At 47.0% G+C, this 17,636-nt stretch overlaps 1 protein-coding gene and 1 long non-coding RNA gene across 2 annotated transcripts in view; one reads left to right on the forward strand and one right to left on the reverse strand.

Annotated features, from left to right (window-relative positions):
• Positions 1-13,427, forward strand: part of LOC142070727 (uncharacterized) — a 124,139-nt gene extending 110,712 nt beyond the window's left edge. The window contains exons 3-4 of the long non-coding RNA XR_012666680.1: positions 12,056-12,255; positions 12,836-13,427. This is a non-coding gene — a long non-coding RNA (uncharacterized LOC142070727). The remainder of the gene's footprint in view (positions 1-12,055; positions 12,256-12,835) is intronic.
• LOC125632820 (uncharacterized) lies at positions 2,447-4,454 on the reverse strand. The gene is made up of 2 exons (XM_048841611.2): positions 3,597-4,454; positions 2,447-3,009 (listed from the first exon to the last, which is right to left on the reverse strand). The coding sequence occupies exons 1-2, from the start codon at positions 4,177-4,179 to the stop codon at positions 2,447-2,449; spliced, it is 1,146 nt and encodes a 381-aa protein (XP_048697568.2). The 5' UTR covers positions 4,180-4,454.
• Positions 13,428-17,636: the final 4,209 nt, after the last annotated feature.

The raw sequence follows: 17,636 nt of genomic DNA on the forward strand, positions 1-17,636 counted from the left end.
GCAAGCATGGAGCCCGCTCAGGTAACCGTCACCCTATGTCTCCTGGGTGCTGGCAGACGCGGTACGGCTTTGCTGCACAGTAGCAGCAACCCCTTGCCTTCTGGCAGCAGACGGTGCAATACGATTGGTAGTCATCCTCGTCGTGTCCGAGGTGCTCCTGGCCACGTCGGCTGGGAGCGCCTGGGCAGACATGGGCGCAGGGACTAAATTTGGAGTGACTTGACCAGGTCATTCTCTTTAGTCCTGCAGTCAGTCCTATTGAACCGTCTTATGGTGAGCGGGCAGGCGATACGGACTGCTAGCAGTCGTACTGTACCATCTTCTGCCAGGCAGGCAAGAGATGAGGATGGCTAGTAGTCGTATTGTACCATCTTCTGCCAGGCAGGCAAGAGATGAGGATGGCTAGCAGTCGTACTGTACCATCTTCTGCCGAGCAGCCATGAGATGTGGATGGCATGCAGTCCTTCTGCACCGTCTGCTGCCAGCCAAAGATGTAAAAGATAGATGGAGTGGGTCAAAACAAGAAATAGACCAGATTTGTTTTGTACTCATTTGCCTCCTCCCCTGTCTAGGGGACTCATTCCTCTAGGTCACACTGCAGTCACTGACAGAGAAGGTGCAGCGAGGTAAATCTAGCCATGTATCAATCAGAGGCCAGGCTAACCTCCTTGTTCCAATAAGAACGATAACTTAGGTGCACCATTTCTTATTGGAACCCTCCGTGAAGTCCTGCCTGAAATACTCCTTGATGTAAAGCCACCCCCTTTGTTGATTTTAGCTCCCTGAAGCCAACCCTGTAAGCCGTGTCGTCAGTCGCCCCTCCGTCCGTCAGAGCAACGGCAGACAATCGTTCCGCGCCTTTTTTCTGTGCGGACGCCATACCAAGGCAAGCATGGAGGCCGCTCAGCTCACTTTGGCAATTACGAGCACATTAAACACCACACACATTATCCAGCAGTATATGCAGCACCAGAACCTGGCAAAGCGATACCGGGCGAGGAGGCGACGTCAGCGCGGTCACGTGAGTGATCAGGACATGGACACAGATTTCTCTGAAAGCATGAGCCCTGCCAATGCATGCATCATGGTGCTAATGGGGCAGGTTCATGCTGTGGAACGCTGATTCTGGGCTCGGGAAACAAGCACAGACTGGTGGGACCGCATAGTGTTGCAGGTCTGGGACGATTCCCAGTGGCTGCGAAACTTTCGCATGCGTAAGGGCACTTTCATGGAACTTTGTGACTTGCTTTCCCCTGCCCTGAGGCGCATGAATACCAAGATGAGAGCAGCCCTCACAGTTGAGAAGCGAGTGGCGATAGCCCTGTGGAAGCTTGCAATGCCAGACAGCTACCGGTCAGTTGGGAATCAATTTGGAGTGGGCAAATCTACTGTGGGGGCTGCTGTGATGCAAGTAGCCCACGCAATCAAAGATCTGCTGCTATCAAGGGTAGTGACCCTGGGAAATGTGCAGGTCATAGTGGATGGCTTTGCTGCAATGGGATTCCCTAACTGTGGTGGGGCTATAGACGGAACCCATATCCCTGTCTTGGCACCGAAGCACCAAGCCGCAAGGGGTACATAAACCGCAAGGGGTACTTTTCGATAGTGCTGCAAGCTCTGGTGGATCACAAGGGACGTTTCACCAACATCAACGTGGGATGGCCGGGAAAGGTGCATGATGCTCGCATCTTCAGGAACTCTGGTCTGTTTCAAAAGCTGCAGGAAGGGACTTTATTCCCAGACCAGAAAATAACTGTTGGGGATGTTGAAATGCCTATATGTATCCTTGGGGACCCAGCCTACCCCTTAATGCCATGGCTCATGAAGCCGTACACAGGCAGCCTGGACAGTAGTCAGGAGCTGTTCAACTACAGGCTGAGCAAGTGCAGAATGGTGGTAGAATGTGCATTTGGACATTTAAAGGCGCGCTGGCGCAGTTTACTGACTCGCTTAGACCTCAGCGAAACCAATATTCCCACTGTTATTACTGCTTGCTGTGTGCTCCACAATATCTGTGAGAGTAAGGGGGAGACGTTTATGGCGGGGTGGGAGGTTGAGGCAAATCGCCTGGCTGCTGGTTACGCGCAGCCAGACACCAGGGCGGTTAGAAGAGCACAGGAGGGCGCAGTACGCATCAGAGAAGCTTTGAAAACCAGTTTCATGACTGGCCAGGCTACGGTGTGAAAGTTCTGTTTGTTTCTCCTTGATGAAACCCCCCGCCCCTTGGTTCACTCTACTTCCCTGTAAGCTAACCACCCGCCCCTCCTCCCTTCAATCACCGCTTGCAGAGGCAATAAAGTCATTGTTGCTTCACATTCATGCATTCTTTATTCATTCATCACACAAATAGGGGGATGACTACCAAGGTAGCCCAGGAGGGGTGGTGGAGGAGGGAAGGAAAATGCCACACAGCACTTTAAGCACAGCACTTTAAAAGTTTACAACTTTAAAATTTATTGAATGACAGCCTTCTTTTTTTTGGGCAATCCTCTGTGGTGGAGTGGCTGGTTGGCCGGAGGCCCCCCCACCGCGTTCTTGGGCGTCTGGGTGTGGAGGCTATGGAACTTGGGGAGGAGGGCGGTTGGTTACAGAGGGGCTGCAGTGGCAGTCTGTGCTCCAGCTGCCTTTGCTGCAGCTCAACCATACACTGGAGCATACTGGTTTGGTCCTGCAGCAGCCTCAGCATTGAATCCTGCCTCCTCTCATCACGCTGCCGCCACATTTGAGCTTCAGCCCTGTCTTCAGCCCGCCACTTACTCTCTTCAGCCCGCCACTTACTCTCTACAGCCCGCCACTTACTCTCTTCAGCCCGCCACCTCTCCTCCCGGTCATTTTGTGCTTTCCTGCACTCTGACATTATTTGCCTCCACGCATTCGTCTGTGCTCTGTCAGTGTGGGAGGACAGCATGAGCTCGGAGAACATTTCATCGCGAGTGCGTTTTTTTTTCTTTCTAAGCTTCACTAGCCTCTGGGAAGGAGAAGATCCTGTGATCATTGAAACACATGCAGCTGGTGGAGAAAAAAAAGGGACAGCGGTATTTAAAAAGACACATTTTATAAAACAGTGGCTACACTCTTTCAGGGTAAACCTTGCTGTTAACATTACATACATAGCATATGTGCTTTCGTTACAAGGTCGCATTTTGCCTCCTCCCACCGTGTGACTACCCCCTCAACCTTCCCCCCTCCCTGTGGCTAACAGCGGGGAACATTTCTGTTTAGCCACAGGCAAACAGCCCAGCAGGAATGGGCTCCTCTGAGTGTCCCCTGAAGAAAAGCACTCTATTTCAACCAGGTGACCATGAATTATATCTCACTCTCCTGAGGATAACACAGAGAGATAAAGAACGGATGTTGTTTGAATGCCAGCAAACATACACTGCAATGCTTTGTTCTACAATGATTCCCGAGTACGTGTTACTGGCCTGGAGTGGTAAAGTGTCCTACCATGAAGGACGCAATAAGGCTGCCCTCCCCAGAAACCTTTTGCCAAGGCTTTAGGACTACATCTAGGAGAACCGCAAATGCCAGGGCAAAGTAATCCTTTCACATGCTTGCTTTTAAACCATGTATAGTATTTTAAAAGGTACACTCACCAGAGGTCCCTTCTCCGCCTGCTGGGTCCAGGAGGCAGCCTTGGGTGGGTTCAGGGGGTACTGGCTCCAGGTCTAGGGTGAGAAACAGTTCCTGGCTGTCGGGAAAACCGGTTTCTCCGCTTGCTTGCTGTGAGCTATCTACAACCTCCTCCTCATCATCATCTTCTTCGTCCCCAAAACCTGCTTCCGTATTGCCTCCATCTCCATTGAAGGAGTCAAACAACACGGCTGGGGTAGTGGTGGCTGAACCCCCTAAAATGGCAAGCAGCTCATCATAGAAGCGGCATGTTTGGGGCTCTGACCCAGAGTGGCTGTTCGCCTCTCTGGTTTTCTGGTAGGCTTGCCTCAGCTCCTTCAGTTTCACGCGGCACTGCTTCGGGTCCCTGTTATGGCCTCTGTCCTTCATGCCCTGGGAGATTTTGACAAAGGTTTTGGCATTTCGAAAACTGGAACGGAGTTCTGATAGCACGGATTCCTCTCCCCAAACAGCGATCAGATCCCGTACCTCCCATTCGGTCCATGCTGGAGCTCTTTTGCGATTCTGGGACTCCATCATGGTCACCTGTGCTGATGAGCTCTGCATGGTCACCTGCAGCTTTCCACGCTGGCCAAACAGGAAATGAGATTCAAAAGTTCGCGGTTCTTTTCCTGTCTACCTGGCCAGTGCATCTGAGTTGAGAGTGCTGTCCAGAGCGGTCATAATGGAGCACTCTGGGATAGCTCCCAGAGGCCAATACCATCGAATTGTGTCCACAGTACCCCAAATTCAAGCCGGCAACGTCGATTTAAGCGCTAATCCACTTGTCAGGGGTGGAGTAAGGAAATCGATTTTAAGAGCCCTTTAAGTCGAAATAAAGGGCTTCATTGTGTGGACGGGTGCAGGTTTACATCGATTTAACGCTGCTAAATTCGACCTAAAGTCCTAGTGTAGACCAGGGCTAAGGAAACACAATTAAGGAACAACCTGGCTATTTTCAGCTGCGAGATGTTCCTCTTTTCTCAGAGCTTCTCAATAGGTTAAATCCTGGTTTTCTAATTATCTGGGTCGAATCAACATCTTGTGCCAGATCATCAGCTTCTGGGAATTGGTGAAGAACGATTGAAGTCAATAAAGCAAAGGTTTTCTACCTTATCAGTGTCAGCAGAAGTTGAACCAAGTTTTATAGCACAGGAAATTATTGATCTTTTTTTTTTTAAACAAAGATGAAAGATGCCACTTTTATATCAGTTGAGGATATCTCTGTTGTTTAGAGCCAGAGAGTTTAAGGCCAGAAAGGACCACCAGATCATCTAGTCTGGTCTCCTGTATAGCACAGACCACGAACACCACCCAGAACCTGCACATTAAACCCATCAATGGAAGTGAGACCCAGTATTATAGCCCACAGGAGACTAGAATATTATATGCCATAGGCAGAGAATAGGAAGGACCAAGGCACACCAGTGCCTAAGGCCCCTGTAATGGCAGGGAAATGATTAAAGGAGATATACTCAGATAATCCGAGCAAGTGACCTGCACTCACACACTGCAGAGGAAGGCAAAAAGCTGCAAAGGTCATTGCCAGTCTGACCCAGGGGAAAATTCCTTCCTGATCCCACATGCGATGAACAATTTGCAATAAAGTTCCATCTTTTCTCCATGTTTCCTGCCACTGTGGAGGTAATTGGGAACATACTGAGATGCTTGACAGCCAGGTATCACACAAGCTTTATCTGTATGTTTCATCTGCAAAATTGGACTGGAAATCTAGTGATGACTTCCAATACTTCCTGTTTCTGATTGGGGTGGATTCCTCAAGGACAGCTCTTCTCATGGTGTTTTGACACATTCACTTCCTGGTCAAGTGAAAACCAGATTATGAGGAATGAATAATAAATAATAATAAAAAAAAGCAACTTGAACATTTTCAAATCTGCTCAAAGAGTCTAATTCTGATTCACTTGGGTCAGTTCTTGTTTTAACCCCATAAGTTTGTCCCCCAGTTAATGATTTGTGTTTGACAACAACTAGAGTCACACAGACCATGATTTTGAGTAGTGCTGAGCACTTGCAACTCTCATTTATTTCCATGGAGATGAAAGCTCTCAGCACTTCTTAGGTTCAGGCCAATATGTTGTCACAATTAAAGAAGACCAATAAACTGAAGAATCTTCATTTACTTCCAGCTCTCAAGATATTCTGTGTAGCTGTTATTTCCAGATGGTTTTTGGTTGAAGTACTATTATGTATACAGAAAATAGACAAAGTATACATTACTAACAGATAGTGGCACGTGATTATCAGTGTAGTGAACTCATTATAACCATCATCCAAAGCCCACTGGCATTGATAGAAAGACTCCCATTAACTTTAATGGGACTCAGATCATTATTGCGGTTTTCAAAAAGCTGGAAACAAAGTTAACACTAAAAGAATGTTTAAAATGCAGTCCCCACACTTACAGGAGAACTAGTTTATTCAGAACACAAACCTTTCTTGCCAGGGTGACACTGGATGCTAATATATGATAGCACATAAAGGTATACAAGCATCATATATCCTACTTCTTTAGTCCATATCTGGAGTAATTACCAACTCTGTAGCATGTGTAATTTGATTTAGGGCTACTGTGTTATTACATCTTTGTCTGCACAGTTTGGAAAAGGACACAACCCTCTTCCCCCAGAATAAAAGTCCTATTTGTAATTTGAGTGAATGTGAGCCATCATGAACTGTCAAGGTCAGGCTCTCTCTGCCTCTTTCATGCTGCCTCATTAAGACGAGTATTGCCAATGTAGTAAAATGAGATCAAAATGCAACATAGGTGGGAGAAAAGGACGGTGGGACTGAGAACTGAGTGCCTGGGAAAAGCCTTCAGTGCAGCAAGTCTCATGATTCATCAGCCTTTACAGCAATGGCATTTTCTGGATAGTCAGCCAAAGAATGTTCAGAAGGTCCTCTGTGTCTGTCTGCAGATACCAAAGGATTACAGTCAGGGGTCAAATTAAAGAATTAATGGCATCAAAGCCCTCAGTTACTTGTGGATATATGAGCACAGCTGTTTGCTCTTTAGCCCATTGTGCTACTCTCGCCCCTTGTCCTCATAAGACACCCCTTTGAACATAGCAGGAAGGGTTCAAGCAGACTCATTGAGCTCCCAGAATACAAATGCCATTGGAAACGGTGCAGTGCTCAACTTTATTTGACTTATAAGGGTTCATAGCTAAGTCAAGAAATGTTGAAAATTATCTCATCGTTTTCTGACTGTGTGAGTTTTTGAATGTCAAATAAAGAGGAGCGCTGTACCATGGACAATATATAGAATGTGGTGAAATGACCTAGGAGAGGCACGGATTCTTATGGTTTGTATTACACTAGTGCCGATATGTCCCACCCAAAATCAGAGCCCCATTGTGCTAGGTATTGCTCAGACATAGACTAAAGGACAGTCCCTCTCTCAAAGAACTGAAGAGCTAATTGACTTTGACTTTCATCATAAATGATCGGAACAACTTTGCCTAACAATTTTTTTAGCTCTATTTTCTGAAGTTCTCTGATTCTTTAGACTCTAGGACACTCCCCAAACTGACATAAATGTTTGTCTTTCTGACTGCAGCCTCCGATACCTGACAGGTAAACATGGACACCATATGAACCTATATAAGTAACCTGGAGTTCAAATAAATTCTATGTACTATTTAAAAGGCAACTAGGAGATCTGTTGTTATTACTAATCTTTGTTCTATTGAGATGTGTCCAAAGGTATCTGGCACCTATTGCTGTCCCCACCATGTTTGTGGTTAGAAGCTAATTAACATTCTCCTCTAGTCAGATTTAGATCTTTTTTACAGGGTTCTCAAATGTCATTGCACCATGACCCCTTCTGACAACAAAAATTACTACACGACTCCAGGAGGAGGGACCAAAGCCTGAGCCCATCTGAGCCCCACTACCCCAGGTGGGGGGCCAAAGCTCAAGGCCAAGCCCCACCGCCCCGGGCAAGAGGGCCAAAGCCGAAGCCCAAGGACTTCAACCCCAGGCAGGGGGCCTGTAACCTGAGCCCTGCCACCCAGGGCTGAAGCCCTCAGGCTTTGGCTCCAGGTGGTGGGGCTCAGGCTTCAACTTCGGCCCCAAGCCCTAGAAAGTCTAAGCCAACCCTGGCGACCCCATTAAAATGGGATCACGACCCACTTTGGAGTCCCAACCCACAGTTGAGAACCACTGCTCTAGTACATCTTGAACCTTGAGACCATCCACAGTATACCCTATGCACAAAGTATATCTCTTGACTAGATTCTTTGTATCTTATTCTGTCCAACCCAGTCGTTAACAAGGCTTATTAGTTTTGTCTGAACACTTTGAAAGTGCTAGTGTCACGCTGAAGGTGATTTCTGTACTGAGTTCCAACTGAACAGAACTGCTGTGGAAACATCTGTAAGGAGTTAACATGTGCCCTACTCAAAGAAAACATGAAGCTAACGCAGCTCTTGTGCAGGCCAATAAACCCAATAAAAATGCTTTCTCCCCGCCCCCTGAACCATGATGTTCAGATACCATTGTGAAGGTGTTGCTGTGCCTTCTATAAAAAAAGAGAGAGACAGAGGGTTATACAAAACTGAGGTCCAGACCAAAGTATATGGTAAATGTTACCATCATCAATGAGGATTAATTTAATCACTGATTCACAACGAAAAGAAAAATCAGGAAAATCTTGTATCACAGAAGCCCTGGCCTCTTCTGTCATGTTACCCAACAATACAGAAGGTAATAGCTCTCTCTCCATGAGCCTGACCCAATAGTCACTGAAGTCAATGGAAAAGCTCTCACTGAGTTCAGTGGACGTTGGATCAGGCCCTATATTTATCAGAATAAATGCTCCCGGGTCCTTCAGAGATAGGTGAAGGACAGATTAATAGATTAGATTAGGGGCAAGGCAAATGCTATCTGAATTCTCTCTCTGGTGAGTTGTTGATAGCTTTGGGATCTGAGCACATTTTCATTAAGCAGCTCACTACCAGGATGGTCAGTCTCTCCTCCTCTTCTCTAGGCCACGACTCACTTTATACAATTCCTGCATGGAGAAGATGTTCCTCATTTTTGAAAGAATACTATTCTTTTCTCAGATGGAGATGTTTCAGGTGTCTACACACTGTTATTCGATTGTCAGATGAACATAGGTTCATAGATTTTCAGGCCAGAAGGGACAAGTGTGATCATCTAGTCTGAGCTCATGAATAACACAGGACAAAGAATTTCACTTTGTAATTCCTCCGTCAAGCCCATAATTTGCTACTGTAATCATCTCTCTTTGGTCAGATTTTATTCCCCAATCATTATCTGTCAGTTATTCAGTCAATGCAGGCTAATAAATTGTAGGTCTCCCAATAGCATTTCCAGTGCATAATGAAGAACTGTCATGTGTTGTATTCTTGTCAGACAAAGGGGCAAGGAATTTTGTCTGGCAAACTTATTTTAACAAGGTGATTGTATTTATTAAAATACATTTGCCATGTCAGCGTTTTTGATCATTGATTGCTATAATGATTTCACACGATTGTGCTTACATATGCATCAATTTATTTAAAGGGCATATTGGTCTTGTCCTGCCTAGTCTTTTACTAAAGTAAAATTAAATGATTTCTGAATTAAATTATTAATACTCTCCATCTATAAACCATATTGACATTCAGTCGAGACATCTTGCGGGGATTCACTTTGTGAATTTCAATAAACAGGTTTTAGAGTAGCAGCCGTGTTAGTCTGTATCCGCAAAAAGAAAAGGAGTACTTGTGGCACCTTAGAGACTAACAAATTTATTTGAGCATAAGCTTTCATGAGCTACAGCTCACTTCATCGGATGCATTCAGTGGAAAATACAATGGGGAGATTTATATACACAGAGAACATGAAACAATGGGTGTTACCATACACACTGTAACGAGAGTGATCAGATAAGGTGAGCTATTACCAGCTGGAAAGCGGGGGAGGGGTGGTGAAGAAACCTTCTGTAGTGATAATCAAGGTGGGCCATTTCCAGCAGTTGACAAGAACATCTGAGGAACAGTGTGTGTGTGTGTGTGGGGGGGGGGGAAATAGTTTTACTTTGTGTAATGACCCATCCACTCCCAGTCTTTATTCAAGCCTAAGTTAATCGTATCCAGTTTGCAAATTAATTCCAATTCAGCAGTCTCTTGTTGGAGTCTGGTTTTGAAGTTTTTGTTGTTGAAGAACTTTTAGGTCTGTAATCAAGTGACCAAAGAGATTGAAGTGTTCTCCGACTGGTTTTTGAATGTTATAATTCTTGACGTCTGATTTGTGTCCATTTATTCTTTTATGTAGAGACTGTCCAGTTTGACCAATGTACATGGCAGAGGGGCATTGCTGGCACATGATGACACATATCACATTGGTAGATGTGCAGGTAAATGAGCCTCCTATGGTGTGGCTGATGTGATTAGGCCCTATGATGGTGTTCCCTAAAAAGATATGTGGACACAGTTGGCAACGGGCTTTGTTGAAAGAATAGGTTCCTGGGCTAGTGGTTCTGTTGTGTGGTGTGTGGTTGCTGGTGAGTATTTGCTTCAGGTTGGGGGGCTGTCTGTAAGCAAGGACTGACCTGTCTCCCAAGATCTGTGAAAGTGATGGGTCGTCCTTCAGGATAGGTTGTAGATCCTTGATGATGCATTGGAGAGGTTTTAGTTGGGGGCTGAAGGTGATGGCTAGTGGCGTTCTGTTATTTTCTTTGTTGGGCCTGTCCTGTAGTAGGTGACTTCTGGGTACTCTTCTGGCTCTGTCAATCTGTTTCTTCACTTCAGCAGGTGGGTATTGTAGTTGTAAGAATGCTTGGTAGAGATCTTGTAGGTGTTTGTCTCTGTCTGAGGGATTGGAGCAAATGCGGTTTTATCGTAGAGCGTGGCTGTAGACAATGGATTGTGTGGTGTGGTCTGGATGAAAGCTGGAGGCATGTAGGTAGGAATAGCGGTCAGTAGGTTTCCGGTATAGGGTGGTGTTTATGTGACCATCGCTTAATAGCACCGTAGTGTCCAGGAAGTGGATCTCTTGTGTGGACTGGTCCAGGCTGAGGTTGATGGTGGGATGGAACTTGTTGAAATCATGGTGGAATTCCTCAAGGGCTTCTTTTCCATGGGTCCAGATGATGAAGGTGTCATCAATGTAGCACAAGTAGAGTAGGGGCATTAGGGGACGAGAGCTGAGGAAGCATTGTTCTAAGTCAGCCATAAAAATGTTGGCATACTGTGGGGCCATGCAGGTACCCATAGCAGTGCTGCTGATTTGAAGGTATACATTGTCCCCAAATGTGAAATAGTTGTGGGTGAGGATAAAGTCACAAAGTTCAGCCACCGTGACATAATCGGGGATACTGTTCCTGATGGCTTGTAGTCCATCTTTATGTGGAATGTTGGTGTAGGGGGCTTTTACATCCATAGTGGCTAGGATGGTGTTTTCAGGAAGATCACCGAATGATTATAGTTTCCTCAGGAAGTCAGTGGTTTCTCGAATATAGCTGGGAGTGCTAGTAGAGTAGGGCCTGAGGAGAGAGTCTTCATAGCCAGACAATCCTGCTGTCAGGATTGCCAATGCCGGAGATGATGGGGCGTCCAGGATTTCCAGGTATATGGATCTTGGGTAGCAAATAGAATATCCCTGGAACCCCAGCCTTTGTCTGTGCGGATTTGTTCTTGTGCTTTTTCAGGGAGTTTCTTGAGCAAATGGTGTAGTTTCTATTGGTAACCCTGTGTGGGATCAGAGGGTAATGGCTCATAGAAAGTGGTGTTGGAGAGCTACCTAGCAGCCTCTCGTTCATATTCCGACCTATTCATGATGACGACAGCACCTCCTTTGTCAGCCTTTTTGATTATGAAGTCAGAGTTGTTTCTGAGGCTGTGGATGGCATTGTGTTCTGCACGGCTGAGGTTATGGGGCAAGTGATGCTTCTTTTCCACAATTTCAGCCCGTGCACGTCGGCGGAAGCACTCTATTTAGAAGTCCAGTCTGTTGTTTTGACCTTCAGGAGGAGTCCACCCAGAATTCTTCTTTTTGTCACGGCAAACCTGGTGGCTGAACTTTGTGACTTTGTCCTCACCCATAACTATTTCACATTTGGGGACAATGTATACCTGCAAATCAGCAGCACTGCTATGGGTACCGAACGGGAGGTACGGGATCTGATCGCAGTATGGGGAGAGGAACCTGTGCTATCAGAACTCCGTTCCAGTTTTCAAAATGCCAAAACATTTGTCAAAAACTCCCAGGTCATGAAGGACAGAGGCCATAACAGGGACCGGAAGCAGTGCTGCGTGAAACTTAAGGAGCTGAGGCAAGCCTACCAGAAAACTAGAGAGGCAAACGGCCGCTCCGGGTCAGAGCCCCAAACATGCCACTTCTATGATGAGCTGCATGCCATTTTAGGGGGTTCAGCCACCACTACCCCAGGCGTGTTGTTTGATTCCTTCAATAGAGATGGAGGCAACACAGAAGCAGGTTTTGGGGACGAGGAAGGTGATGATGATGAAGTTGTAGATAGCTCACAGCAAGCAAGCAGAGAAACCGGTTTTCCCGACAGCCAGGAACTGTTTCTCACCCTGGACCTGGAGCCAGTACCCCCTGAACCCACCCAAGGCTGCCTCCCGGACCCGTCAGGCGGAGAAGGGATCTTTGGTGAGTGTACTTTTTTAAATAGTATACATGGTTTAAAAGCAAGCATGTTTAATGATAAATTTGCCCTGGCGTTTGCGGCTCTCCTGTATGTACACCCAAAGCCTTTGCAAAAGGTTTCTGGGGAAGGCAGCCTTATTCCGTCCACCATGGTAGGACACTTTACCACACCAGGCCAGTAGCACGTACTCGGGAAACATTGTAGAACAAAGCATTGCAGTGTATGTTTGCTGGCATTCAAACAACATCCGTTCTTTATCTCTCTGTGTTATCCTCAGGAGAGTGATATCATTCATGTTCACCTGGTTGAAATAGGGTGCTTTTTTTAAGGGGACATTCAGAGTTGCCCGTTCCTGCTGGACTGTTTGCCTGTGGCTGAACAGAAATGTTCCCCGCTGTTAGCCATGGGGAGGGGTGAGAGGCTAGCCATGTGGTGGGAGGAGGCAAAATGCGACCTTGGAACGAAAGCACATGTGCTGTGTATGTAATGTTAACAGCAAGGTTTACCGTGAAAGAGTGTACCCATTGTTCTATAAAACGTGTCTTTTTAAATACCACTGTCCCCTTTTTTTTTCTCCACCAGCTGCATGTGTTTCAAGGATCACAGGATCTTCTCCTTCCCAGAGGCTAGTGAAGATTAGAAGGCAAAAAAAATGCACTCATGATGAAATGTTCTCTGAGCTCATGCTGTCCTCCCACACTGACAGAGCACAGATGAATGCGTGGAGGCAGACAATGTCAGAGTGCAGGAAAGCAAAAAATGACCGGGAGGAGAGGTGGTGGCCTGAGGAGAGTAAGTGGCGGGCTGAAGAAAGGGCTGAAGCTCAAGGTGGCGGCAGCGTGATGAGAGGAGGCAGGATTCAATGCTGAGGCTGCTGGAGGATCAAACTAATGCGTTCCAGCGTATGGTTGAGCTCCAGGAAAGGCAGCAGGAGCACAGACTGCCGCTACAGTCCCTGTGTAACCAACTGCCCTCCTCCCCAAGTTCTATAGCCTCCTCACCCGGATGCCCAAGAACACGGTGGGGGGGGGGGGAGCCTCCGGCCACCCAGCCACTCCATCCCAGAGGATTGCCCAAGCAATAAAAGGCTGGCATTCAACAAGTTTTAAAGTTTTAAACTTTTAAAGAGCTATGTGTCCTTGTCCTTCCCTCCTCCACCACCCCTCCCGGTGCTTCTCTCCTCCACCACCCCTCCCAGGCTATCTTGGCAGTTATCCCCCTATTTGTGTGATGAATTAATAAAGAATGCATGAATGTGAAGCAACAATGACTTTATTGCCTCTGCAAGTGGTGATCGAAGGGCGGAGGGGAGGGTGCTTAGCTTACAGGGAAGTAGAGTGAACCAAGGGGCAGGGGGTTTCATCAACGAGAAACAAACAGAACTTTCACACCGTAGCCTGGCCAGTTCTGCAGAGAAGGACCTAGGGGTGACAGTGGACGAGAAGCTGGATATGAGTCAACAGTGTGCCCTTGTTGCCAAGAAGGCCAATGGCATTTTGGGGTGTATAAGTAGGGGCATTGCCAGCAGATCAAGGGAAGTGATCGTTCCCCTCTATTCGACATTGGTGAGGCCTCATCTGGAGTACTGTGTCCAGTTTTGGGCCCCACACTACAAGAAGGATGTGGAAAAATTGGAGAGAGTCCAGCGAAGGGCAACAAAAATGATTAGGGGTCTGGAACACATGACTTATAGGGGAGGCTGAGGGAACTGGGATTGTTTAGTCTATGGAAGAGAAGAATGAGGGGGGATTTGATAGCTGCTTTTAACTACCTGAAAGGTGCATCCAAAAGAGGATGGATCTAGGCTATTCTCAGTGATAGCAGAGGACAGGACAAGGAGTAATGGTCTCAAGTTGCAGTGGGGGAAATTTAGGTTGGATATTAGGAAAAACTTTTTCACTAGGAAGGTGGTGAAACACTGGAATGCGTTACCTAGGGAGGTGGTGGAATCCCCTTCCTTAGAAGTTTTTAAGGTCAGGCTTGACAAAGCCCTGGCTGGGATGATTTAGTTGGGGATTGGTCCTGCTCTGGGCAGGGGGTTGGACTAGATGACCTCCAGAGGTCCCTTCCAACTCTGATAGTCTATGATTCTATGAAACTGGTCTTCAAAGCTTCTCTGACACACACCGTGCCCTCCTGTGCTCTTCTAACCGCCCTGGTGTCTGGCTGTGCATAACCAGTGGCCTGCAGATTTGCCTCAACCTCCCACTCCCCATAAACATCTCCCCCTTACTCTCACAGATATTGTGGAGCACACAGCAAGCAGTAATAACAATGGGAATATTGGTTTTGCTGAGGTCTAACTGAGTCAGTAAACTGCACCAGCGCACTTTTAAATGTCCAAATGCACATTCTACCACCATTCTGCACTTGCTCAGCCTGTAGTTGAACAGCTCCTGACTACTGTCCAGGCTGCCTGTGTACGGCTTCATGAGCCAGGGCATTAAGGGGTAGGTTGGGTCCCCAAGGATAACTATAGGCATTTCAACATCCCCAACGGTTATTTTCTGGTCTGGGAATAAAGTCCCTTCCTACAGCTTTTGAAACAGACCAGAGTTCCTGAAGATGCAAGCATCATGTACCTTTCCCGGCCATCCCACGCTGATGTCGGTGAAATGTCCCTTGTGATCCACCAGTGCTTGCAGCACTATCGAAAAGTACCCCTTGTGGTTTATGTACCCCTTGCGGCTTGGTGCTCCGGTGCCAAGATAGGGATATGGGTTCCGTCTATGGCCCCACGACAGTTAGGGAATCCCATTGCAGCAAAGCCATCCACTATGACCTGCACATTTCCCAGGATCACTACCCTTGATATCAGCAGATCTTTGATTGCTTTGGCTACTTGCATCACAGCAGCCCGCACAGTCGATTTGCCCACTCCAAATTGATTCCCGGCTGACCAGTAGCTGTCTGGCATTGCAAGCTTCCACAGGGCTATTGCCACTCGCTTCTCAACTGTGAGGGCTGCTCTCATCTTGGTATTCATGCACTTCAGGGCAGGGGGAAGAAAGTCACAAAGTTCCATGAAAGTGCCCTTATGCATGCAAAAGTTTTGCAGCCACTGGGAATCGTCCCAGACCTGCAACACTATGCGGTCCCACCAGTCTGTGCTTGTTTCCTGGGCCCAGAATTGGCATTCCATGGCATGAACCTGCCCCATTAGCACCATGATGCCTGCATTGCAAAGGGCCCATGCGTTGAGAGAAGTCTGTGTCCATGTCCTCATCACTCTCGTCACCGCTATGACGTCGCCTACTCACCTGGTTTCGCTTTGCCAGGTTCTGGTGCTGCATATACTGCTGGATAATGTGTGTGGTGTTTAATGTGCTCGTAATTGCCAAAGTGATCTGAGCAGGCTCCATGCTTGCCGTCGTGTGGCGTCTGCACAGAAAAAAGGTGCGGAACAATTGTCTACCATTGCTCTGACGGAGGGAGGAGCGACTGATGACATGGCTTACAGGGTTGGCTTACAGGGAATTAAAATCAACAAAGGGGGTGGCTTTACATCAAGGAGAAACAAAAACAACTGTCACACAGAATGGCCCCCTCAAGGATTGAACTCAAAACCCTGGGTTTAGCAGGCCAATGCTCAACCCACTAAGCTATCCCTCCCTCTTGTATTTCAGGCAGGACTTCATGGAGGGAAGGAGGGAGGGGGGAACAAATGAATACAAAACAAATCTGGTCTGTTTCTTGTTTTGATCTACTCCATCTATCTTTTACATCTTTGGCTGGCAGCAGATGGTGCAGAAGGACTGCAAGCCATCCACATCTCTTGGCTGCTCGGCAGAAGATGGTACAATAGGACTGCTAACCATCCTCATCTCCTGCTTGTCCGGCAAAAGATGGTACAATAGGACTGCTAGCCATTCATATTTCCTGCCTGCTCACCATAAGATGGTACAATAGGACTGCCTGCAGGACTAAAGAGAATGACCTGGTCGAGTCACTCCTAATTTAGTCCCTGCACCCATGTCTGCCCAGGCGCTCCTGACAGACGCGGCCAGGAGCACCTCGGACATGACGATGACGGCTACCAGTCCTATTGTACCGTCTGCTGCCAGAAGGCAATGGATTGCTGCTGCTGTGTAGCCATGCAGTACCGCGTCTGTCAGCACCCAGGAGACATACGGTGACAATGAGCTGAGCGGGCTCCATGCTTGCCGTGGTATGGCGTCTGCACTGGTAACTCAGGAAAAAAGGCGCGAAACGATTGTTGGCCGTTGCTTTCACAGAGGGAGGGAGGGAAGGAGGGCCTGATGACATATACCCAGAATCACCCGTGTCAAGGTTCCTCCCCCACTCTGAACTCTAGGGTACATATGTGGGGACCTGCATGAAAAACCTCCTAAGCTTAGTCTTTACCAGCTTAGATCAAAACTTCCCCAAGATACAAAATATTCCACCCTTTGTCCTTGGATTGGCTGCTACCACCACCAAACAAATACTGGTTACTGGGGAAGAGCTGTTTGGAAACGTCTTTCCCCCCAAAATACTTCCCAAAACCTTGCACCCCCACTTCCTGGACAAGGTTTGGTAAAAAGCCTCACCAATTTGCCTAGGTGACTACAGACCCAGACCCTTGGATCTTAAGAACAATGAACAATCCTCCCAACACTTGCACCCCCCCTTTCCTGGGAAATGTTGGATAAAAAGCCTCACCAATTTGCATAGGTGACCACAGACCCAAACCCTTGGATCTGAGAACAATGAAAAAAACATTCAGTTTTCTTACAAGAAGACTTTTAATAGAAATAGAAGTAAATAGAAGTAAAGAAATCACCTCTGTAAAATCAGGATAGTAGATACCTTACAGGGTAATTAGATTCAAAACATAGAGAACCCCTCTAGGCAAAACCTTAAGTTACAAAAAAGATACACAGACAGAAATAGTTATTCTATTCAGCACAATTCTTTTCTCAGCCATTTAAAGAAATCATAATCTAACGCATACCTAGCTAGATTACTTACTAAAAGTTCTAAGACTCCATTCCTGGTCTATCCCCGGCAAAGACAGCATAAAGACCGACAGAGACCCTTTGTTTCTCTCCCTCCTCCCAGCTTTTGAAAGTATCTTGTCTCCTCATTGTTCATTTTGGTCTAGTGCCAGCGAGGTTACCTTTAGCTTCTTAACCCTTTACAGGTGAGAGGAGTTTTCCCCTGGCCAGGAGGGATTTCAAAGGGGTTTACCCTTCCCTTTATATTTATGACAACCCATGACAATGTTTTTTGCCCCATCAGGCATTGGGATCTCAACCCAGAATTCCAATGGGCAGCGGAGACTGCGGGAACTGTGGGATAGCTACCCACAGTGCAACACTCCGGAAGTCGACGCTTGCCTCGGTACTGTGGAAGCACTCCGCCGAGTTAATGCACTTAATGC

Source organism: Caretta caretta, chromosome 2 (assembly GCF_965140235.1).
Source record: "Caretta caretta isolate rCarCar2 chromosome 2, rCarCar1.hap1, whole genome shotgun sequence".
Lineage (NCBI taxonomy): Eukaryota > Metazoa > Chordata > Testudines > Cheloniidae > Caretta > Caretta caretta.